The 24,264-nt window shown below is 44.6% G+C and overlaps 1 protein-coding gene across 20 annotated transcripts in view; it reads left to right on the forward strand.

Annotated features, from left to right (window-relative positions):
- KTN1 (kinectin 1) overlaps window positions 1–24,264 on the forward strand; it is a 197,824-nt gene that overhangs the window by 145,313 nt on the left and 28,247 nt on the right. For 16 of the 20 annotated variants that reach the window (XM_069732747.1, XM_069732819.1, XM_069732828.1 and 13 more), the window contains 4 exons: window positions 4,398–4,435; window positions 6,212–6,302; window positions 17,787–17,864; window positions 18,973–19,010. In XM_069732747.1, coding sequence (XP_069588848.1) covers window positions 4,398–4,435; window positions 6,212–6,302; window positions 17,787–17,864; window positions 18,973–19,010 — 245 coding nt within the window. The remainder of the gene's footprint in view (window positions 1–4,397; window positions 4,436–6,211; window positions 6,303–17,786; window positions 17,865–18,972; window positions 19,011–24,264) is intronic. The other 4 variants (XM_069732861.1, XM_069732895.1, XM_069732904.1 and 1 more) reach the window with 1 other exon arrangement.

The following is a 24,264-nucleotide window of genomic DNA, read 5'->3' on the forward strand; positions in this document are numbered from 1 at the left end:
CCCCTGGCGATTACCGAATCACGCAGACCTGTTCCAGGGCCCCATTTAGCACCAGAACTTCGAGGCCCTGTGTTTGACGGCATGGCCGTTGAGTCCTGGGTGCTAACACAGGCAGGCTTCTCTCAGAAAGTCATTTCTTCCATGATCCGTGCTAGAAAGCCTACGTCTATGCGTATTTATCATCGCATTTGGAGGACCTTCTTCTCATGGTGCAAAGACCGAGGACGCTCTCCTCTTAAATTTTCTATTCCTTCCATCCTCGAATTCCTTCAGTCGGGTTTGGATTTAGGTCTCGCCCTTAGTTCTCTCAAAGGGCAGATTTCAGCCTTGTCAGTCCTGTTCCAACGTAGAATTTCCAACAGATTACAGGTGAAGACGTTCATTCAGGGAGTCTCCCATGTGGTGCCGCCCTATAAGATGCCGTTGGAACCATGGGACCTTAATTTGGTCCTCGGAGTCTTGCAGGAGGCTCCTTTTGAATTTCTGCAGGACGTTTCCCTCTTTTCTGTCATGGAAAGTTGCCTTCCTGGTTGCAGTCACGTCCATCCGGCGAGTCTCAGAGCTGGCGGCTTTGTCTTGTCAAGTTCCTTTCCTCATTTTTCATCAAGATAAGGTGGTTTTGAGAACGTCCCCGTCTTTTCTACCGAAAGTTGTCTCGTCTTTCCACCTCAATGAGTAAATTGTCTTGCCTTCACTTTGCCCGGCACCAGTACATCGCACCGAGAAGGCTCTTCACACACTGGACTTGGTGAAGGCTCTTAGGAGATACGTCTCGAGGACGGCGTCTTTCCACAGGTCAGCTGCCCTGTTTGTGCTCCCGGAAGGGCCAAGGAAAGGTCTAGCCGCTTCCAAGGCTACGATAGCCAAGTGGATTCGTTCAGCTATCCAGGAGTCCTACCGAGTTAGAGGTCACCCCGTCCCAGCAGGGATTAAGGCTCATTCTACTTGGTCGGTGGGTGCGTCTTGGGCCATCCGGCACCAGGCATCGGCAGCATAAGTCTGCAGAGCTGCGACTTGGTCCAGCCTGCATACGTTTACAAAACATTACCATGTCCATTTTCAGACCTCGGCAGATGCGTCCGTCGGCAGACAAATTTTGTAGGCAGCAGTGCCGCATCTGTAACTTTGTTTAGTACAAGGAGCAATTCCAGTTGGTTGTTCCCCACCCAGGGACTGCTTTAGGACATCCCATGGTCCTGTGTCCCCCAATGAGGCTTAGGAGAAACAGGGATTTTTGTGTACTCACTGTAAAATCCTTTTCTCCGAGCCAATCATTGGGGGACACAGCACCCACCCTGTTAACCGATTGGCTTTGGTTTTTCTGTGTTGACTTGGTTTTTACATAGTTTATTCTTAAATGTTAAGCTCCTACTGCTTTGTTACCAAACTGGTTCACATAGAGCCAGCAGGAGGGTGTATACTGCAGGAGAGGAGCTATTCTTTGTGTTAACTTGGTGTCCTCCTAGTGGCAGCAGCATAACACCCATGGTCCTTTGTCCCCCAATGATTGGCTCGGAGAAAAGGATTTTACGATGAGTACACAAAAATCCCTATATTCTCTGTAATGGCCCCAGAGGTGTTTTTTCATTTCTTGTAGAACATATTAAACCAATATTTGTAAAGAGAAAATATGTATAAAAAATAATCTTCCCCCATCTCTCTCGCCACAGAAAAGATGAAAAATTACATTAAAATATTTTGTTCGTTAGGCAGCGGATGATTCAAAAATGAAAGGTGCAAAAGTACCGGCCTGTAGTAAAAGTATCATCAGTGGTAAATGGCAAGTGACTGAACGGACTTAGTTGTCCATTTCAATGAATCACAGCTTTTATTATTGTAGAGCAATTAGCTCACCTCTCTGGGTGCACAGTAAAATGCTCCAACAATAGCAACAGTCCAGACGATAGCTAGCACTCACATCATCTTAAAAAAGTTGCTTTATTGATCTAGTACTTTAAAAAGGCACAAAAAGAGGTTGAGCACAACAGCACAAAAATTAAAAGGGCAGCAAAATATCCTCTGCGCTCCCAGGCAACATGTTTCAGATCTGCATAGTCTTTTGGCTTAACAAAGGTCCATGTAGGTCTGGAACATGTTACCTGGGAGCGCAGAGGATATTTCTTTTCTGGCTGTTTAATTTTTGTGCTGTAGTGTTCAACCTCTTTGTGCCTTTTTAAAGTACTGAATCAATAAAGCAATTTATTTAAGAAGATGTGAGTGCTGGCTATCGTTTGGACTGTGTGTCCTTTGATAGTACAGCCAAATTTTCAGAATAAATTTGGGAAATGTGTTCCACATAGAAACTGCGTTTCGCAATGGGTCAAGCTAATGAAAACTACCAGGTTGTTTGTGTCATGGGAAAAGTCCGGGCTGCCCAACGACTTTGGAAGAGATTGAGAACTAGATTCCAGCCCTAGAAAATTGACTAGTTTGCAGCAACAAGGTCCAAAAAGTACTATTTGAGGTATCTCTTAAAAACATCTGCATTGCAGGACGTACAGATTATATTGTCTTCTGGAGCTGCAACCATATAACAAAAAACAAACGCCATGACTTTTACACCAACTTGCTGGATAGATGGAAAGAAGGCAAGTTTGCAGACATGCTGGTGTTTAGTGTTGAGGCTTTCTTTCACCTTTTGGGAAGGTCTGTGGCCACAATGTTAGTTTTTCTAAGCCCCAAGTTCTGTGTGTCTTTATCGAGTCCATGGTGAACAGATGATAAGTCTACGGTGCCTTCTTTTTTGCCAAGAAAAGAGTCACTGGTCACTCTTGCCTGGATATGTTAAAGGAGTGGCTTATGCCACAGAGATTACATTTGGCAGATCTTCATCTATCAGCAGGATAGTGCACCTCCACCTTTCCATGTGGATGTTGGCTGATACCTAAATTAAACTCTTACCGCAATTTTGGATTGACCATTCCGGAAACAATGAGTTACCAATGTTGTGCTGACCTCCATTATTGTCAAATCTAGCACCCTACAGACTTTCCGTGGGGTTACATCAAGGTCTCAGTGTATCTATTAAAGCCACAGGATCTGAACCGCCTTTCACACATCAGTTTTTAACAATCAGTCGCAATCTGTCGAATTTTGAAAAAAACGGATCTGGCGACTGATGCAGCAGGATCCGTTTTTTCTCAGACTTGTATTAGCGACGGATAGCCTCACATTTCATCCGTCATATCTGTCGAAAATTGTCTGTCCAGCGGCCGGAGACGATAGACAAGGTAAAGTTTTTTTGTGTCCGTCGGAAAAAAACTGATTAGTCGCAGTCTGTCGTTTGTTAGAATGGAAGCCTATGGCGACGGACCCTTCAAATTATGGAATCCAGCAATGGATTCCGTTTTTTTTTTTAACTGAGCATGCTCCGATCCAATTAGCCAGATCCGCTAGTCGGATCCATCCAAAAAACGGATCCGTCGCATCAGTTTTTCACAATCTGCGACGGATCCGTCGAGCCAACGGATTGTGACTGATGACAAAAAAGCGGCGTGTGAAAGGGGCCTAAGACAACACATCACTGAAACAGCGGAGTTCATATCCGAGGATATGCTGTCACATGTCTGGTCACCAATTGGAATCACTTTGAACATTTGTAGTGTACAGATACAACTTGGATAGTGTGCTCTTTCGTGTTAATACATTTTTGTTTTGTTCTCCGTTATGAATAAGAAATGTATAATTTTTCCCCATTTTTTTTTTTAATCAGTCTGTACACTTATTGGGTATGCACAAGAAGATTGTACAACTGTCACCTGGGCAAAATAAAATAGAAAAAAAAGTCCTCATACAGCCATGTTGGTTAAAAAACAAAAAATAAATAAGTGTATGCATAATTGCCTGGTCAAAATAGGGAATTTGTCTGAAAGCAGCATGATGTAGAGCACCTTATTCCAGAAATGTGTAACTTTCTGGGTAGCTTGCCGTGGGTTCAATATAATCAGTGTTTTATTAGCAGGAGATAATCAGTACAGGACTAGCTGTCACTTGCTCAGCTGTCACTGTGGCTCAGCTAAGCTGTGTAACTCCGCCCCCACCAATGATTGGCAGCTTGCTGACGGGAAGCTGCCAATCATGTGTGTGGGGTTATACACAACTCAGTATTTGAGCACTTCTACATGTACAGCAGAGAAAAATGGGAATTTTATCAAAACTGCACCAAGTGGCCCAGTGAGGGACACATCACTGGAATCCGGATCTCTGCCCCTACATCATGCTGCTCTGATTCCATAGCACCAACTTGCTGACAGATTCCCTTCTAAGGCCTTTTCAGAATGAATGAACAGTTTTAACTCATTAAAGATTGGACCTGCAGTGTGTGCTCATACATTATATAGTGCTATTAACTTCAGTGAACATTATTCTCATTGAAACCTTGCCACTTTTCTTTATAGCAAGACTCATCAACAGGTGTGCAGGAGCTTCAGAGGATGTAAGTATTTTTTTGTTAACTCCTTGCTTCAAAATGGACGTACACTACCTTTCAAAAGTTTAGGTTCACTTAGGAATTTCCTTATTTTTGAAAGAAAAGCACAGTTTTTTCCAATGCAGCTAACATTAAATGATTCAGAAATACACTGTATACATTGCTGATGTGGTAATTGACTATTCTAGCTGCAAACGTCTGGTTTGTAATGCAATATCTTCATAGGTGTATAGAGGCCCATTTCCAGCAACCATCACTCCAGTGTTCTTATGGTACTTTGTGTTTGCTAAATGTGTAAGAAGGCTAATGGATGGTTAGAATACCCTTGTGCAAGTATGTTAGCACAGCTGAAAACAGTTTGGCTGATTAGAAAACCTATAAACCTGACCTTAATTTGAGCAAGTTGAGAATCTGGAGCATTACATTTGTTGGTTCCATTAAACTCTCAAAATGACCAGGAAAAAAAGAACCTTCATGTGAAACTCGACAGTCTACTCTTGTTCTTAGAAATTAAGGCTATTCCATGTGAGAAATTGCTAAGAAACTGAAGATTTCCTACAACGGTGTGTGCTACTCCCTTCAGAGGAGAGCACAAACAGGCTCTAACCAGAGTAGAAAGAGAAGTGGAAGGCCCCGCTGCACAACTGAGCAACAAGACAAGTACATTAGAGTCTGAAGTTTGAGAAATCAACGCCTCACAGGTCCTTAACTGGCAGCTTCATTAAATAGTACACACAAAACGCCAGTGTCAACGTCTACAGTGAAGAGGCGACTCCGGGATGCTGGCCTTCAGGGCAGAGTGGCAAAGAAAAAGCCATAACTGAGACTGGCTAATAAAAGGAAAAGATTAATATGGGCAAAAGAACACAGACATTGGACAGAGGAAGATTGTAAAAAAGTGTTATGTTCAGACGAATCCAAGTTTGAGGTGTTTGGATCGCACAGAAGAACATTTGTTAGACGCAGAACAACTGAAAAAATGCTGGAAGAGTGCCTGACGCCATCTGTCAAGCATGGTGGAGGTAATGTGATGGTCTGGGGTTGCTTTGGTGCTGGTAAAGTGGGAGATTTGTACAAGGTAAAAGGGATATTGAATAAGGAAGGCTATCACTCCATTTTGCACCGCCATGCCATACCCTGTGGGCAGCGCTTGATTGGAGCAAATTTCATCCTACAACAGGACATTGACCCAAAGCACAGCTCCAAATTATGCAAGAATTATTTAGGGAAGAAGCAGGCAGCTGGTATTCTATCTGTAATGGAGTGGCCAGCGCAGTCACCAGATCTCAACCCATAGAGCTGTTGTGGGAGCAGCTTGACCGTATGGTATGCAAAAAGTGCCCATCAAGCCAAACCAACGTGTGGGAGGGGCTTCTGGAAGCATGGGTTGAAATTTCTCCAGATTACCTCAGCAAATTAACTGCTAGAATGCCAAAGGTCTGCAATGCTGTAATTGCTGCAAAGGGAGCATCCTTTGATGAAAGCTAAGTTTGATGGAGAAAATAATTTCAAATAAAAATCTTTTTTTCGAACCTTGTCAATGTCTGGACTAGATTATCAATTCATTTGGCAACTCATTTATTTGATAAAAGTATGGAAACCACAAAATTGTCTGGGTGACCCTAAACTTTTGAACGGTAATGTAACTGTGTCCAGATCGCAGGTCATTTCCCTTAGGGCATACCGTTAAGTCTGTTGGATGGCCAATATTTCATTGTTGTTTAAAGTGGTGCAGAACAATATGCCTCTGCGCCAATAAATACATTTTTTCTTTTTATGTAGAATGGAGCAACAAAATGAGAAAATTAGGAACATGGAGGCAACGCTTTCAGAGAGAGAAGGAAATATAAGTGTCACAACTCAGGAACTAACGGTAAATTCAGAAACCTGGAGTGTCCGCTTTGTAGAAATCAAGCTATTGTTTCAATCATGTTTTTGTTTTACATGAAATTTTTTTGGACAGATCTTTTTTTATTTTTTCTGTCACAATTGGAGTTGGACAAACCTGAACGGTAAAGTTGGGATTCCATGCACAGACCCTGTACACGAACCTCTCCCAGAAGTCTGTGTTACTGTTTGGGTTCGGCAGCTCAAGCAAAGCTTGTTGAAAGGCTGCAGCCCTCAGCTGTTGGCTTTATCTTGGTTGGTTATCAAAAATAGAGGGGTCCCCATGCCGTTTTTTTAACACCTATTTAAATAAAAAAAATCCTCCTTCCCCATTTTGATTACCAGCCAAGCTTAAGCAGACAGCTAGGGGCTGGTACTCTCAGGCTGGGAAGGGGCCATGGATATTGGCTCTTCCCAGCCTAAAAATAGCATCCCGCAGCTGCCACAGAAAAGGCGCCAATTCTAGCAATTTCCTCGTCTCTTCCCGCTTGCTCTGGTGCGTTGACAAGTGGGGTAATGGTTTTGGGGTTCATGTCGGCTGTTTTTATGTCTGCTGACATTATGATCCGTGGTTAGTAATGGAGAGATGTCTATAAGAGACCCCATTATTATCCCCGTAAGTTTAAGTAAAAAACCACACAGAGCAAAGTGCTTTATTTGAGCAAAACACTCCTTCATCCTTTTTTTTTTTACCCATTTATTAACATAAAAAGAAAAGATCGAATTTATACTTGCATGTCCGCCGATAATCCATAATGTTAATCTCCCACAATGATCCTTTAACTCTGCTACATCTGGTTGCATTGCTGAGCGGTGACTAATGTTACTGTTTAGTCTGGCAGCTAGCTCACGCTGAGCATGGGAACGCGCCTGTGTATGACCGGTGATGAAATCATTAAAGTTTTCACCGGTCACTTGCAGCCGTGTTTTACGTTCAGCTCAGTGTCACCTGGCTGCTTTGCTGAGCGGTACATTACTGAGGTCACTGCCAAGCAATGCAAAAAACACATGTAGATGGCCATAATATTCAGACTCTTTTGCATTGAAACATCTACTATGTGTGTGCAAAAGTCATTGTGAAAGCCCCACCAACTGTGACATTGCCTATTATGATTGGTGGATCCTGTGTTATCAACTTTATATAGAGGTGTTGTCTGTCAGTAATCCTTCCTCTGATAAGGAGCTTGCTGAAAACTCTTCCTTAACCCCTTTCTGACATTATACATACTATCCCGTCGAGGTGGGGTGGGCCCGTATGCCCACCGACGGGATAGTACGTCATAAGCGATAGGCCGCGCTCTCGGGGGGAGCGCGGCCGGGTGTCAGCTGCCTATCGCAGCTGACATCCGGCACTATGTGCCAGGAGCGGTCACGGACCGTCCCGGCACATTAACCCCCGGCACACCGCGATCAAACATGATCGCGGTGTGCCGGCGGTGCAGGGAAGCATCGCGCAGGGAGTCTCCTACCTTCCTCCCTGCAGCAAGGCCCGGATCCAAAATGGCCGCGGCATCCGGGTCCTGCAGGGAGGGAGGTGGCTTACCAAGTGCCTGCTCAGAGCAGGCGCTTGGTAAGCCTGCAGCACTGCAAGTCAGATCTGACAGAGTGCTGTGCAAACTGTCAGATCAACGATCTGTGATGTCCCCCCCTGGGACAAAGTAAAAAAGTAAAAAAAAAAATTTTCCAAATGTGTAAAAAAAAAAAAAAAAAAAAAATTATTCCCATAAATACATTTCTTTATCTAAATAAAAAAAGCAATAAAAGTACACATATTTAGTATCGCCGCGTCAGTAACGACCCAACCTATAAAACTGGCCCACTAGTTGACCCCTTCAGTAAACACCGTAAGAAAAAAAAAAAGGCAAAAAACAATGCTTTATTATCATACCGCCGAACAAAAAGTGGAATAACACGCGATCAAAAGGACAGATCTAAATAACCATGGTACCGCTGGTAACGTCATCTTGTTCCGCAAAAAACGAGCCGCCATACAGCATCATCAGCAAAAAAATAAAAAAGTTATAGTCCTGAGAATAAAGCGATGCAAAAATAATTTTTTCTATAAAATAGTTTTTATCGTATAAAAGCACCAAAACATAAAAAAATGATATAAATGAGGTATCGCTGTAATCGTACTGACCCGAAGAATAAAACGCGGAACGGTATAAACGCCTCCCCCAAAAGAAATTCATGAATAGCTGGTTTTTGGTCATTCTGCCTCACAAAAATCGGAATAAAAAGCGATCAAAAAATGTCACGTGCCCGAAAATGTTATCAATAAAAACTTCAACTCGTCCCGCAAAAAACAAGACCTCACATGACTCTGTGGACCAAAATATGGAAAAATTATAGCTTTCAAAATGTGGTAAAGCAAAAAATATTTTTTGCAATAAAAAGCGTATTTCAGTGTGTGACGGCTGCCAATCATAAAAATCCGCTAAAAAACCCTCCATGAAAGTAAATCAAACCCCCCTTCATCACCCCCTTAGTTAGGGGAAAAATAAAAAAAAATGTATTTATTTCCATTTTCCCATTAGGGTTAGGGCTAGGGTTAGGGCTACAGTTAGGGTTGGGGCTAAAGTTACGGTTAGGGTTTAGATTACATTTACGGTTGGGAATAGGGTTGGGATTAGGGTTAGGGGTGTGTCAGGGTTAGAGGTGTGGTTAGGGTTACTGTTGGGATTAGGGTTAGGGGTGTATTTGGATTAGGGCTTGTTATAATTTGGGGGGTTTCCGCTGTTTAGGCACATCAGGGGCTCTCCAAACGCGACATGGCGTCCGATCTCAATTCCAACCAATTCTGCGTTGAAAAAGTAAAACAGTGCTCCTTCCCTTCCGAGCTCTCCCGTGTGCCCAAACAGGGGTTTACCCCAACATATGGGGTATCAGCGTACTCAGGACAAATAGGACAACAACTTTTGGGGTCCAATTTCTCCTGTTACCCTTGGGAAAATACAAAACTGGGGGCTAAAAAATAATTTTTGTGGGAAAAAAAAGATTTTTTATTTTCACGGCTCTGCGTTATAAACTGTAGTGAAACACTTGGGGGCTCAAAGTTCTCACAACACATCTAGATAAGTTCCTTGGGGGTCTAGTTTCCAATATATGGTCACTTGTGGGGGGTTTCTACTGTTTAGGTACATTAGGGGCTCTGCAAACGCAATGTGACACCTGCAGATCATTCCATCTAAGTCTGCATTCGAAATGGCGCTCCTTCCCTTCGGAGCCCTCTCATGCGCCCAAACAGTGGTCCCCCCCCCCCCCCCCACATATGGGGTATCAGCGCACTCAGGACAAATTGGACAACAAATTTTGGGGTCCAATTTCTCCTGTTACCCTCGGGGAAAATACAAAACTGGGGGCTAAAAAATAATTTTTGTGGGAAAAAATTTTTGTTTTATTTTTACGGCTCTGCATTATAAACTTCTGTGAAGCCCTTGGTGGGTCAAAGCGCTCACCACACATCTAGATAAGTTCCTTAGGGGGTCTACTTTCCAAAATGGTGTCACTTGTGGGGGGTTTCTACTGTTTAGGCACATCAGTGGCTCTCCAAACGCAACATGGCGTCCCATCTCAATTCCTGTCAATTTTGCATTGAAAAGTCAAATGGTGCTCTTTCCCTTCCGAGCTCTCCCATGCGCCCAAACAGTGGTTTACCCCCACATATGGGGTATCAGCGTACTCAGGACAAATTGTACAACAACTTTTGGGGTCCAATTTCTTCTCTTACCCTTGGGAAAATAAAAAAATGGGGGCGAAAAGATAATTTTTGTGAAAAAATGATTTTTTATTTTTACGGTTCTGCATTATAAACTTCTGTGAAGCACTTGGTGGATCAAAGTGCTCACCATACCTCTAGATAAGTTCCTTAGGGGGTCTACTTTCCAAAATGGTGTCACTTGTGGGGGGTTTCAGTGTTTAGGCACATCAGGGGCTCTCCAAACGCAACATGGTGTCCCATCTCGATTCCAGTCAATTTTGCATTGAAAAGTCAAATGGCGCTCCTTCGCTTCCGAGCTCTGTCATGCGCCCCAAACAGTGGTTTACCCCCACATATGGGGTATCAGCGTACTCAGGACAAATTGTACAACAACTTTTGGGGTCCATTTTCTCCTGTTACCCTTGGTAAAATAAAACAAATTGGAGCTGAAGTAAATTTTTTGTGAAAAAAAGTTAAATGTTCATTTTTATTTAAACATTCCAAAAATTCCTGTGAAGCACCAGAAGGGTTAATAAACTTCTTGAATATGGTTTTGAGCACCTTGAGGGGTGCAGTTTTTAGAATGGTGTCACACTAGGGTATTTTCTATCATATAGACCCCTCAAAATGACTTCAAATGAGATGTGGTCCCTAAAAAAAATGGTGTTGTAAAAATGAGAAATTGCTGGTCAACTTTTAACCCTTATAACTCCCTAACAAAAAAAATTTTGGTTCCAAAATTGTGCTGATGTAAAGTAGACATGTGGGAAATGTTACTTATTAAGTATTTTGTGTGACATATCTCTGTGATTTAATTGCATAAAAATTCAAAGTTTGAAAATTGCGAAATTTTCAAAATTTTCGCCAAATTTCCGTTTTTTTTCACAAATAAACGCAGGTAATATCAAAGAAATTTTACCACTATCATGAAGTACAATATGTCACGAGAAAACAATGTCAGAATCACTGGGATCCGTTGAAGCGTTCCAGAGTTATAACCTCATACAGGGACAGTGGTCAGAATTGTAAAAATTGGCCCGGTCATTAACGTGCAAACCACCCTTGAGGGTAAAGGGGTTAAAGGACAATAATTTGGGGTCTAAACTAGTCTCAGTAGCGTGCCTGAACAATTAAGATTACAATTTTTTTTATTTTTTTTTTTAAATAAAAATCGTAATATGAGCGAAATATTTTCAATATTGCTTTTATTATTATGTGTAACCGGACAACCTGTTTTTAGTTATTAGGTAATTTCTCTATCTCTTCATTGAGGGACACTAGTAACCATGGGGTGTATGCTGCTGCCACTAGGGAAAAAGGCTAGCTCCACCTCAGCAGGGTACACCCACCGACTGGCTCGAAGTTACTCACTTTTAGCTTGGTGTCAGTAGGAGGCAGACTGTTCCCAGACCCATCTATACTTGGGTTCCTTTGTTGTTTTTGTTTTTATTATTTTTTTCCTCAATCCACAAGTAGTGCACCTCTCCTCCAGCACAGAGCTTTTCCTCCAACTTCCTCTGAGGGCTCTCCTCACCTCTGGCCCTCACTGAGCAGGCCTCCTCTCTGTTAGTCCCTGGCTTTCCCAAGGCCTACCTCCCCCAGCTGCCCACACCCCTTCCTAGTGTGCCCCAACCTATTAGCACCGCACTGGCTTCTCTGCATGCTTATTCACATATCGCATGTGCCTTTTGTTTATTTTTCAAGCAGTGATGTCCTTTCTTTGCTGGCATCACTGCTTGAGCTCCACACTGAACACACAGAATCTCCTGCACAGACCTCTCACGACCGGGTAGGCTCTGCCCAGGCCGTTTTTTCTTTTTCCTTTTCCCTTCTGGCTCTGCACTCCTCAGCAGCCCAACTCTGGCACCGGCTATCTCCCTATTCCAGGGAGTCTTGCTCCGGACCTACCCCCATTATCCTTCACTACACCTGTTCTTCTTGCAAGAAGAAATTGCCCACAGATCAGGTCTTGGCCCATGCTCTAGTTGCAACACCCCCACCATGCAGACATCACAGAAGCCTCCTTCCTCCAGGGATGAGAGCGCACCCCTTCCCCTATTTGTGGACAGTTTATGGAATTGGGATCCTGAGCACTCATCGATAGGTGAGATGACAACCGTCTTCATTTTCTCTTGGAACAAGAGGATCTCTTCTCTGGACCTTCCCACTCTTCTACCTCTTCGATTGGCAGAGTCTCTGGCCTGGTGGAGTCTCTCTACTTCAATGCAGATCATTCCTCCCTCTGCACTGGCAGATTATCACGACAGATGCCATTCTCCTCGCTTGGGGAGATGTTTTCTTCGCACAGTTCAAGGTCGCTGGTACTCCCGGGGAGACCTCTCTCCCCATCAACATTCTAGAGCTCAGAGCCGTCTACCTCTCTCTCTCTCTCTCTTTCACCAGCAAGACATGCTAGTGGGTCGCCCAGTATGCATTCAGTCCGACAATGCCACGGTTGTGTTGTACATCAACCATCAGTGCGGAACACTGAGCAAGTCCATCATCATGTGAGAAGTCTCTCGGATTCTGTCTTGGGCCAAACAACATGTTCTGGCAATCTTAGCAGTGCATGTTCCTGGCATGCCAAACTGGGCCGCCAACTTCCTAAGTCGTCAGGGCTTTTCCTCTGGCAGTTGTCTGAACACATCCATGTTCATCCAAATCTGTTGGAGGTGGGGCATCCCCGACATCGACCTGCTGGTATCCTGGATGAACCACAAAGTTCCTCGCTTAGTGACCAGGTCTTGCGGACCCCTGGCAGTCTGATCCGATGCCTTGGTCCTACCCTGGTCTCAGTTCTACCTTCTATATCTGTTCCCTCGCTCCCTCTCATTCCCATACTAATCGAGAAAGCCAAAGCAAAAGGGGTACCTCTCATCGTTGTGGCTCCAGGCTGGCCCAGAAGAGCCTTGTATGCAGAGTTAGTCAACCTGCTCACAGACATTCCCTGCAACATCCTGGATCGCCCAGACCTACTCTCCCAGGGTCCACACTTCTGCCAAAATTCTCAGTCACTCAATTTAAAGGCAAGGCTGTTGATGCCACATTCTTGAGAGAGGCAGGTTTCTCTTCTCAGATCATCTTGAACACTATCAAGGCGAGAAAGGGCCTCATCCTCTCACATTTATCATCGAACATGGAAAGCCTTTTGCTGGTGTGAGTACAATCAGACAGCCCCCATGACTTTTTTTTTACTTTCTTCTCTCCTGGACTTCCTACATTCGGGCCTAGATTCAGGGGTCATCTCTCAGTACCCAGGTTAAGATCTTCCTACAGGCAGTCGCTCGCTAGTCGCTCCATATTGTCCCCCTGTGGATCCATGGGACCTTAACGTAGTCCATAGTTTCCTTCAGGGATCTCCCTTCTAATCCATTTTAGACTTTAGCCTTTCTCTTCTTTCCTGGAAAGATTGTGGTTTTTTTCCTGGTTGAGATCACCTCTATCGGGCAAGTCTCTTAATTAGCGGCCTTCTCATGCTGCTCCCCCTTTTCAGCCTCCACCAGGACAAGGTGGTCTTACGAACGGTCCCTTCCTTCGTTCCCAAGGTGGTTTCTCCTTTCCATTTCAGTGAGGAAATCGTCCTTACATCCTGCCCGTCCCAATCCCATCCTCTGGAACAGTCCTTACACAAGCTGGATCTTGTCAGAGCCTTGCGTCTGTACCTCTCAAAAACCGCATCCCTCAGACTCCTTGTTTGTGATCCCTGAGGAATTTCCTGCCTCCAGGGTCGCTATTGCTCACTGGGTCCGATATGCCTCTACTGGAGGCGTATTGACCCAAAAATAGATCACCCCCAGTGGGAGTCAAGGCTTACTTCATCCTCGAGGTTGGGGGCTTCCTGGGCCATTCGTTACCAAGCGTCCTCAGCCCAGACCTGCAAGGCCACTACCTGCACTTCCCTTCATATCTTTTCCAAATTCCATAGAGTGCATACCTACGCCTCTGCTGATGAAGGGTTAGACAGGAACGTTCTTCAGGCGGAGGTTCTCTGTCACGTGACCTGATCTCCCCACTCTTGGGACTGCTTTTGTTTGGATGGCCCGTGGTTACCTGTGTCCCCAATGAAGTATTAGAGGAAAGAGAATTTTGGGTTCTTGCTGTAAAATCTGTTTCTCATAGCCTTCATTGGGGGACACCGCACCCACCCCTTGTGCCTTGTTGGGCCAGTGTTGTGATTATTCTGTGTTGTTCTTCCTACTGCTTTCTCACTAACTTTGTGCCTGTGCGTGTACACCACTGTGGAGGAGCTAATGTTTTTGCCTAATGTTAGACTCCTAGTAACAGCAGTATACACCTATGGTTTACAGCATGTACCCAAATCCTCTTTTTCTGATGATGGCTTCCATTTAGACAGACTTAATGGAAAGTTCAACACTGAGAGAAAACAAAACCACAAAGGGCCATATCCATAAAGAGGTGCCACAAATGCCCATGTGGTTGTCTTAAAGATACATCTCACGGACACTCCAAAGCTGTATCAATCAATGCAAAAAAATAGGAGTACGATGTCCAATACAATCATATAAAGTTTATTAATCATATACAAGTAAATTATAACAGACTAGGATCAGATAATGATGGCTGTCAGTGTCCAGATATTCAAATAAACTACAAGGTAATCCATAAAGTGCATAGTACTTTCAGAGGGAAGTCACTATTAAAGGCAAAAAAGTATCACCAGAGATCATAGTAAATGCGCACTTGATCAATGGAGCCCATACTTCCCACTCTTGCCCATAGTGTATCAGTCTGGGCATGCGCCACGCCCCGGGAGAGATTTGTGGAAAGAGGTTATAGCAGACGTATTATCAAGAGGGGATATGCGAGGGCCAGCGGGGCCACGAGGGATGATCTGCTGGTGAGCAGGAGGAGAGAAGCTGTGACCAAAATGGGTGGTAATGAGGGAGAATTGAGATACATCTCCACGTTTACTCACAAATGGGATTTGATGAGATCAATACTGAATCGACATTGGTCAATCCTCAAAACAGACCCTATTCTGAAGAGATGTCTTCCACAACAACCCCTTATGACAGCGAGAAAAAGTAATAAATTGAAGGATATATTAGTGAAAAGTCATTATGTTGCAAAAACTTCTAGCCCTTTTGGGATGGGCACACCAAGGACAGGTTTTTATCCATGTGGAGGCTGTCTAGAGAGACTCAGAGACCATATTACTTGCAGTACCACACATATGGTTTACTACATGGTGTGTCCTTGTGGGCTGGCTGTATATTGGTCTTGCGTCACGTGAGTTACGGATACGTATTCGCGAACACATCAGGGATATTGAGGCTGCCCGTGATGTGGAAGATGTGAATTTGTTAAAAGCAATCCCTAAACTTTTTCGCCATAAATATAAATGTAACTCATCTGGTCTTCGGGCCTGGGGAATTGATAGGATCCGCTCTGGCATAAGGGGGGTGACATAAAGCGTTTGCTTGCTCGGAGAGAATGCAGGTGGATTGCGATACTTAATACTGTTACGCCTGCAGGTCTCAACAAGCAGTTGAGTTTCAGCTCTTATTTATGAATCCTAATCCCTGATTTTTTGTGTTGTATGTATATTTGTGTATTGTTTTTATGTTGCTTCTGTTTATTAATTTAGTATTTTTTATTGTTAGTTTTTTAAGTGATCAAGTAACTAGACCATCGCGATGTGTGAAGCAATATCACGATTGAGCCAATCATGTGAAACCTATATTCCCAACACTTCAATTATGGACTCTGATGTCTGGAATATGCACCATGCACATCTTTATATTAATTTGTTACTGATGACTATTACTCATGTTTATATTCTACTAGATGGTGGCCCATCTAACGCATCGGGTATTCTAGAATATGCATGTCCACGTAGTATATTGCCCAGCCACGTAGTAGTATATTGCCCAGCCACGTAGTAGTATATTGCCCAGCCACGTAGTAGTATATTGCCCAGCCACGTAGTAGTATATTGCCCAGCCACGTAGTAGTATATTGCCCAGCCACGTAGTAGTATATTGCCCAGCCACGTAGTAGTATATTGCCCAGCACAGAGCCACGTAGCATAGAGACTTAAAAAAAAACAACAAAAAAAAAACCATATACTCACCTATAGCCCGTTGAAGTCCTGCTATACTTACGCTTCGCCGCCTTTCTCACTTCTCTCCACGCTCCCGGGACCGCTCCATTGCAAGCGGCAGCTTGCGGTCCCGTCCCAGGGCTGGTGTGAGCAGGACCTATGATGATGTCGCGGTCACATGACCGTGACGTCACTGCAGGTCCTTGTCGCACACCAGCCCGGGGACGGGACCTCACCGGAACCTGCCGCTTGCAATGGAGCGTTCCCGGGAGCGTGGAGAGGAGCGAGAAAGGTGGCAGAGGGTGAATATAGCAGGTTTTTTGTTTTTTTAAAATTATTTTTAACATGACATATTTTTACTATTGATGCTGCATAGGCAGCATCAATAGTAAATAGTTGTGGACACACAGGGTTAATAGCAGCGGTAACGGAGTGCGTTACACCGCGGGCCGTTACCGCTGCCATTAACCCTGTGTGAGCGGTGAGTGGAGGGGATTATGGAGCAGGCGCCGGGGAGTAGGGGAGGGACTAATCGGACTGTGCCCGTCGCTGATTGGACGCGGCAGCCATGACAGGCAGCTGCCGAGACCAATCAGCGAACGAATAATCGTGACAGAAGGACAGACAGACGGAACTACCCCTTAGACAATTATGTATATAGATGGTGTCTTATTTAGTTTTTAATATCTTTAATATATTTATTGTATATTCATCATTGTACATCATGTATTTAAATTGCACTCATGCCACTTTATTATGCTTTGCACTTTACTATGTACTGAACGGGGGTATACTTACCCTGTTGTGTTCTCACGTTTGTCCAGTGTGCACATGTCTCCATACTACGCGATCCGGGACATCTCAGAAGGCACCGGGTGATGACGAGTGCGTGTCAGCAACGTCAGGGCAACGGCTCGGCTGACACACATTATCGGCACGCCTTGCCGGATGTGACGTAACACCTGGCGCGTACTTCCGGATACATGCGCCGGCATTATGGACACCTGGGGAGTGGGGTATTTATATGTGCCTTTGTTGTACAACACACTACTGCACCTTGAGAAAGCGAGGCTAAACACGCGTCGGTGTTGGCGTGGCGCGTGCCCAGACTCTGATACACTATGGGTAAGCAAGGTTAACAGTGGGAAGTATGGGCTCCGTTGATCAAGTGCGCACTTAGGCTACGTTCACACTAGCGTTGCGCCGCCCTGCGTCGGCGACGCAACGTGCGACGCAAGAAAAAACGCGCGCAAAAACGCGCGCGTTTTGCGACGCGTGCGTCGTTTTTTGACCAAAATCGGACGCACAGAAAATGCAACTTGTTGCATTTTCTTGCGTCCGACGCTAGCGTCGGAAACGACGCAAGTGTCGAAAAACGCCACCCTAAAAACGCACGCGTCCCCTATGTTAAACATAGGGGCGCGTCGTCGCTGCGTCGCCGCTGCGTCGCCGGCGCAACAGCGACGCACATTGGCGGAACGCCAATGTGAACGTAGCCTTACTATGATCTCTGGTGTTACTTTGCCTTTAATAGTGACTTCCCTCTGAAAGTACTATGCACTTTACGGATTACCTTGTAGTTTATTTGAATATCTGGACACTGACAGCAATCATTATCTGATCCTAGTCTGTTATAATTTACTTGTATATGATTTTTTTTGTATTGAAAGTTCAACACTGGCTGAATCTCCTTTATTTTCTTATAGGGTCTGAAAAAAGAAAATGAAATTTTGAAAATTCAGGCCTGCGAACTACAAAAGAAGCATGATGAACAAATACAACAGGTGTGAATTATGCTCAAATCTTACTTTCTAATATATATTGTTTTCTTCTTTCTCTTTGTAACCATTGTGTGATGTGGAGGAGAGGTTATTACCGTATATAAATAATAATTTTAATTTTCATTTCGTAAATGAATAGCACACTTGAAAATAAGCAGCATTGTAATATATAAATATCTTATCAGAGAAATTTGCTTTCCCTGGATTGATTTTTCCCATCTTGATTCAGGGGTAAATTTTGTAAAAATCTTTAAGTAACAACAGATTTTTCCATTACTGAGATAGGAGATTACAGTTGGTGCTTTTAAAACTCTATGCAGGAGAGAGTAGCTAGAGGCCGACACACATTCTGCTGAAAGTTCTCCTCTCAGTAATGAGAAAATTGGTATTCACTAAGGGCAGGTTCTATCTGTGATTTGAGAATGAATGGTCACTCCAGGAGGTAAAAAATGTCTTATTTTCTTGTGTACTATTTTATGAAAGTGGTAAATAAAGTGACGGTTACTCCTTAACAACTATCTGCATCTTCACAACCAGTTTTTGCATTGTGCTAATTAATGCATGTAAAAAAAAAAAGTTGAACGACAAAATTTGAATAAAAATCTCCTATGATGTGTCTGCAGCTCCCTATGTAGACCTTTGTGTCTCTATGGTAACAGACTACAAACAAACCTTATGTAGTCTGATCTCTGATCTTGCAAGTGATCTTGCAATCTGTTTGTCTCCCTTTTCTTATTTAAGTGATGATAAAGATCCATGTATTCAGATTTGCCAACTTTACTTTTATTACTAAATTTTGTTATGTTGAGTTGGTGCAATTCTTGTAATAAATCAGGGCAAACATTTTTGTTAATTTTTACAATTTTTTTGTAGGTGCTGATTTTTATTTTGGTTTTTATGGCGCTATTAGTAGAATATGGCATATTATGAACAGTGCCCTATAATTTACTGTCCGTCTCACTGCTTCCCACGCTATTATTTGGTAGGGAATTATAATGTGTTTGTAGTAGGACATTGCCCCAAGTAGCTAATTTCTTATTTATGGGAGTTTCAGTATGTCCATGTTGTAAATGATACTTTAACTTTTTTTTTTTTTTTTTTTACACTTTAGGTTTCCTCAGTTGCAAGAGGTGAAGAATTAATAGAAGCGTAAGTAAAAAGTGTCCCACACCTAACTATTATTTTTATTTCTTTTTAATCCGTGGTTTTTTGTTTTTTTTTTAATTTTTCAAATATGAAGTTACAGAAATATAACAAAGAATATTTAAAGTATTAGTAAACATTACATCTTAGTTTCACTGGGCAATCTATCAGTGACAACTTCAAGAAATGAACTCCTAAACTTCGCCAGACATTATACCTGGACAATGACCAGACTGACACATGGGGCGGGGTGAGAGGTAAATCTATATGAGCCTCTAATACCAGGACTACTTTTCATAGCCCTGACCATTAACAATTCCTTTGTACCCAGTGTGTATCCCAAGAAGTCAATGCCACGTCGAAATTTTCAGTTGCGTTATTCATTAGAGCTGTGAGATGTGCCATACTTTGCGCGTCATGAAGACACATGTGCAACTCATTATTTGAAGGGGATTAAAGGGAACCTGTCACCCCCAAAATCTAATGTGAGCTAAGCCCACCGGCATCAGGATGAGAAACAGAGATTAGATTATACTCACCCAGGGGCGATCCAGGTACGATGGGCGTCGCGGTCCGGGGCCTCCCATCTTCTTACGATGGCGTCCTCTTATTGTATTCACGCTGCGGCTCCGGCGTAGGCGTATATTGTCTGCCCTGTTGAGGGCAGAGCAAAGTACTGCAGTGCGCAGGTGCCGGGAAAGGTCAGAGAGGCCCAGCACCTGCGCACTGCAGTACTTTCCTCTGCCCTCAACAGGGCAGAGAAGTGCGCCGGAGCCGCAGCATGACTACAAGAGGAGGACGTCATCCTATGAAGATGCGACGCCCATCGGACCGGTCCGCGACGCCCATCGGACCATAATCTAACCTCTTTTTCTCATCTTTCAGGTTACATCGGGGGCTTATCTAGAGCATTCCAGAATGCTGTAGATAAGCCCCTGATGCTGGTGGGCTTAGCTCGCCTTCGATTTTTGGGGTGACAGGTTCCCTTTAAGTCAACTTCAATTTAAACATCTAGCCACTGTGGTCACGTGAAGCAAAAGTTATTCAGTTAAATTGAAATGACGGGATATTGAGTAAGTAAATCTGATGATTACGTGCTATCTGAAGACCCACAACCTTAAAAATAAAATAACATGTTTCCAGAAGCCTTCAATGCCTGTGCAACTCAGAATAGATGAGGCAAGTTCCTCTCAGGGTTACCACATTGCCAACAGCAGCCAGGAATATTAGAGTAACGTTTATGTAATAAAGAGGGAGTATCATACAAAGCATGAGTAGTTTATATTGATTTTCCCTATAGATAAAACATGTGGCGGTCATAGCTGCTCTCCTCCCGAAATCTCTCCCATTTACACGCATGAGTGATTTGGGTGATCATCTACATAGGGATTAATTAATCAACCGATATCAGATATAAGCTCTTTATTGGAGACCGTAGCTTTACATAACACTTCAAAGTATGCAAGTTGGAAAGTGCAGTAGCCGTAGCAGCTGAATATGTCAGTGCCTGCCACAGACTAAGAGGAGCCTGATATGTCATGGACTCCTATATCCCAACACTGGACAAATCCCTATCCCCCGACTAAAGAGCCTGATATGTCATGGACTCCTATACCCCACCCTGGAAACATCCCCTATCCTCTAAAAGGAATTTGATACTCCCTGGACCTCTATATGCCCCCCTCCCCCACCCCCGTATTTTTACCATATGCTTTGGCAATGCTAACATGTACTTAGTCCTGCCAATAAAGCTCATTTGAATTTAATTGAATTGAATTGAAGTTGGGAGACCTTAAGGGAGGAAAAGAGAACTGAGCTATTCTTTTCACAAAAAATATTGAACCTGTCACTTTGGAGAATGTGATTTACCAGCAGACATAGGGTTAATTTGCAGGTAAATTGTGGTACAATGCTGCTCGGCCATCTTAATTGAAAGTGCGGCTATAGGGAGAAAATGAACTGGGAGCTGCCGGCTTTCAGTCGAGGAGGCGAGCGCGGACTGTATTTACTCCTCGGCACTTTGACAGCCCGCTCTGCACAGATGTGCTGCTTGGCAAGCTGTAGGTCATTGTGTCGGGGCTTGCTTATGCCACCACTCATAGTATGGTAAGCAATGACTGTTGCCCCTCCATGACTGAAAGCTGGCAGCTCTCTGGCAGATATATGTTCATTTTTTTCCCACTAGCCGCTCTTTCAGTAAGGTGGCCGGGTAGCATTGTAATGCTATTAACCTGCAGATTAACCCTATGTCTGCTTTGTTTACCAAGGTGACCGGTTCACTTTAAAAGGCCAAGTACATAAGAGATTTTAATAAACAGAATCCTTCAGATCAGTGTGAACAGGACCAAGCATTTCTCCTACGCCTCATTGGGGGACACAGGACCATAGGCGTTATGCTGCTGCCACTAGGAGGACACTAAGTGAACACAAAGAATCGCTCCTCCCCTCCAGTATACACCCTCCTGCTGGCTCTCAGCTAACCAGTTCTTGCTTAGTGTCTGTAGGAGGCACTTGGGTCTGCTTTCAGACCCCACCGTTTTTATTTTATTTTTATTTTTCTGTAAATTTTTATCTTTTAATTAACGGAGTGAAGGGGGCGACAAATCCTTTCAAGGCTCCGATCTCCCTTGAAGCAACAGGCGAGAATGCGGAGAGTTCCTCCCCGTACCCTCTCCTGCGACGTGGGATGCCATGCCTGAGCTCAATTCAGGGGCGACGGTTCCTTCACGGTCCCGATCACCCCAAACCAGCAACAGGCGACCACATAGTGTCCCTCTATATATCCTCTCCTGGAGCCAGGCCTACAACCGGACATTCTGCCCTGTTCCATGGACAACAGAGGCCCCATTATGGCGTCCGTGCAGCCCCCACTGCATCACCACTGATTAAAAGCGGATGATGGAAGGAGGCAGAAAGTCCCTCCCCACTCCCTTGGCTATGGGGATGGTGGATTGAGGGGGAAGTCCCACGACCAGCAACACCGCAGCTCCAGCTGTGCTACATCACCTCAGAATGTGAGTATGACTGTGGCTGGCACCACCTGGTCGCATAGATGCGGTCCTGGTCCCTGGGGGGAGCGGTGTCACGACGTCCAGCGGCATTTTACACCGCTTTATTCGTCTATCTGTCATTTCCGTCAGGCTTCACAAATTTAGTCCCCTGGCTTCTAGCCGGCCTAGGCTGCGTTTTCAGGGCTCCTCCCACCATGGCCAGCGCTACTCACACTTCTGGCGCTACTCAACCTAAACGAGTGGCACCCCTCCTGCTCTCGGCGGCCATCTTTCTGCACCTCAGAATAGGAGCCAGTTTCCATGACAACGGTGACAGTTACAGCAGCGCTGACAGAGGCGCTGCAAGGAGTGAGGACACAGACACTTTCCCTGGGGACACAAGAGCAGGACCTGGGTAAGCTGAATCCACTGGAGCTGACAGCTTAACCCCTTCTCTGCATTCTTTTCTCTGCCCATTTTCTCTGGTCACATACTCCCTCTGTCCATTCAAGGGTACACTATGTCTCAATCTAAGGCTATGTGCACATGTAGGAAACGTGGTGCAGAATTTTCTGCACTAAATCTGCATCTCCTGGCAGAATCCGCAGGTGCAGATTTTGTGCAGTTTTTGTTGCAGATTCTGTGCAGATTCTGTGCAGTTTTTGTGCAGATTTTTACCATTGCAGATTTTTATCATGGAGGGGTGCAGAAACGCTGCAGAACTGCACAAAAGAAGTGACATGCACTTCTTTGAAATCTACAGCGTTTCTGCGCAGATTTTTCTGCACCATGTGCACAGCTTTTTTTTTTCACATTGATTTACATTGTAGTGTAAATCACAGTGCAGTTCTGCAGCGTTTCTGCTGCAGAAAAAAATGCTGCAGATCTGCACTAAATCTGCATCGTGTGCACATGGCCTAAGGTTTCCTAAAAGGCTAACAAAAGTGTTTTTTTGCCACGTGTACCACATACAATACTGCCTTTCCCCGAGCTCACAGTACTCCGTTCTGCACAGCTTGTGACCAGGCATGCACCCGGGAACCAGTCGCTCCCGCTACCGACCTCAGTGAGCCGAGTCCCCCTGAGTGGGCTGCGTCTCTCTCAAGGTCTATGGCTTTCCTGACCGAGGCAATAGATTCTCTCCGGAAACCCTCCTTTAGTGAGGACGTCAGTTTGCCGGCCGCGGGGCCCCTTGCGACGGTCGGGAACTTTCAACCAGCAGGGGTCGTACTCTATCTAAAAGTGCTCAGGGTTCTACAAAAAGGACCCATGACACGTCCCCCGAGCATGCTCATGCTTCGGCGTCTGAGTTCAATTTCTTGCTCCCCCTCTCCAGAGGTTCGCAGTGAACATGATTCAGTATATGACTCTGATGCGTCAGTAGTCCAGGACTCGCAAGAGACACTTGATTTCCTTCATTGAGTCAGTTAACCAGACTCTGAGGTTAGACGAGGAATCTGTATCCGTTCCGGATCATGTAGTGTCTTTTAAGAGGGCTAAACGTACTCACAGGGTGTTCGGCAATCACCCTGAATTTAAGAACATTGTCCAAAGACATAGGAATCGACCAGATAAACTGTTCACAGGTCAGAGCCTTTTGAGTCGAGATATCCCTTTGTTCCTGATTTAAGGAAGGATTGGCTACAATCTCCTTCAGTGGATCCCCCTGTATCGCGTCTTGCATCCAAAACGCTCCTATCCTTGTCTGATAGTTCCGGAGTCAAAAATCCCACTGACCGTCAAATTGACAATGTTGCTCGGTCAGTCCTTGAGGCCTCTGGAGCGGCACTCTTTCCATCTTTTGCCACGGCTTAGGTGGCTAAGGCTATGGTCGCTTGGGCAGTAAGTTTAACCGCAGCCATTCGGGATAGTGATCTTCCCCCGGAGGCAGCAAGCCTCGCTAGTCAGATATCTCTGGCCGGGGATTTTGTAGTAAACGCTTCGTTAGATGCGGCCAATTGCACTGCACACTCAGCAGCAAATGCCGTCTCCATTAGGAGGGCACTATGGCTTAGAGAATGGCGAGCAGATTCTGCTTTCAGAAGGTCATTAACCTCTCTGCCTTACCAGAGCGGTGCTTATTTGGAGAAAAGCTGGACCAACTTATCTCCGATGCTACCGGAGGGAAGAGAAAATTCCTTCCCCTGCATGAGCCCATTCAGCTGTTTCGGACCCACCAACAGGTCCGGACCCGGCCCTTTCGCAGCAATACCAACTGGTCCTCTCCAACTTTCTCTTCGGCATCAGGGCGGTCCCTGCGTAGGGACAGA

The sequence above is a fragment of the Ranitomeya imitator genome, chromosome 1, assembly GCF_032444005.1.
Source record: "Ranitomeya imitator isolate aRanImi1 chromosome 1, aRanImi1.pri, whole genome shotgun sequence".
In the NCBI taxonomy this organism is placed as follows: Eukaryota; Metazoa; Chordata; class Amphibia; order Anura; family Dendrobatidae; genus Ranitomeya; species Ranitomeya imitator.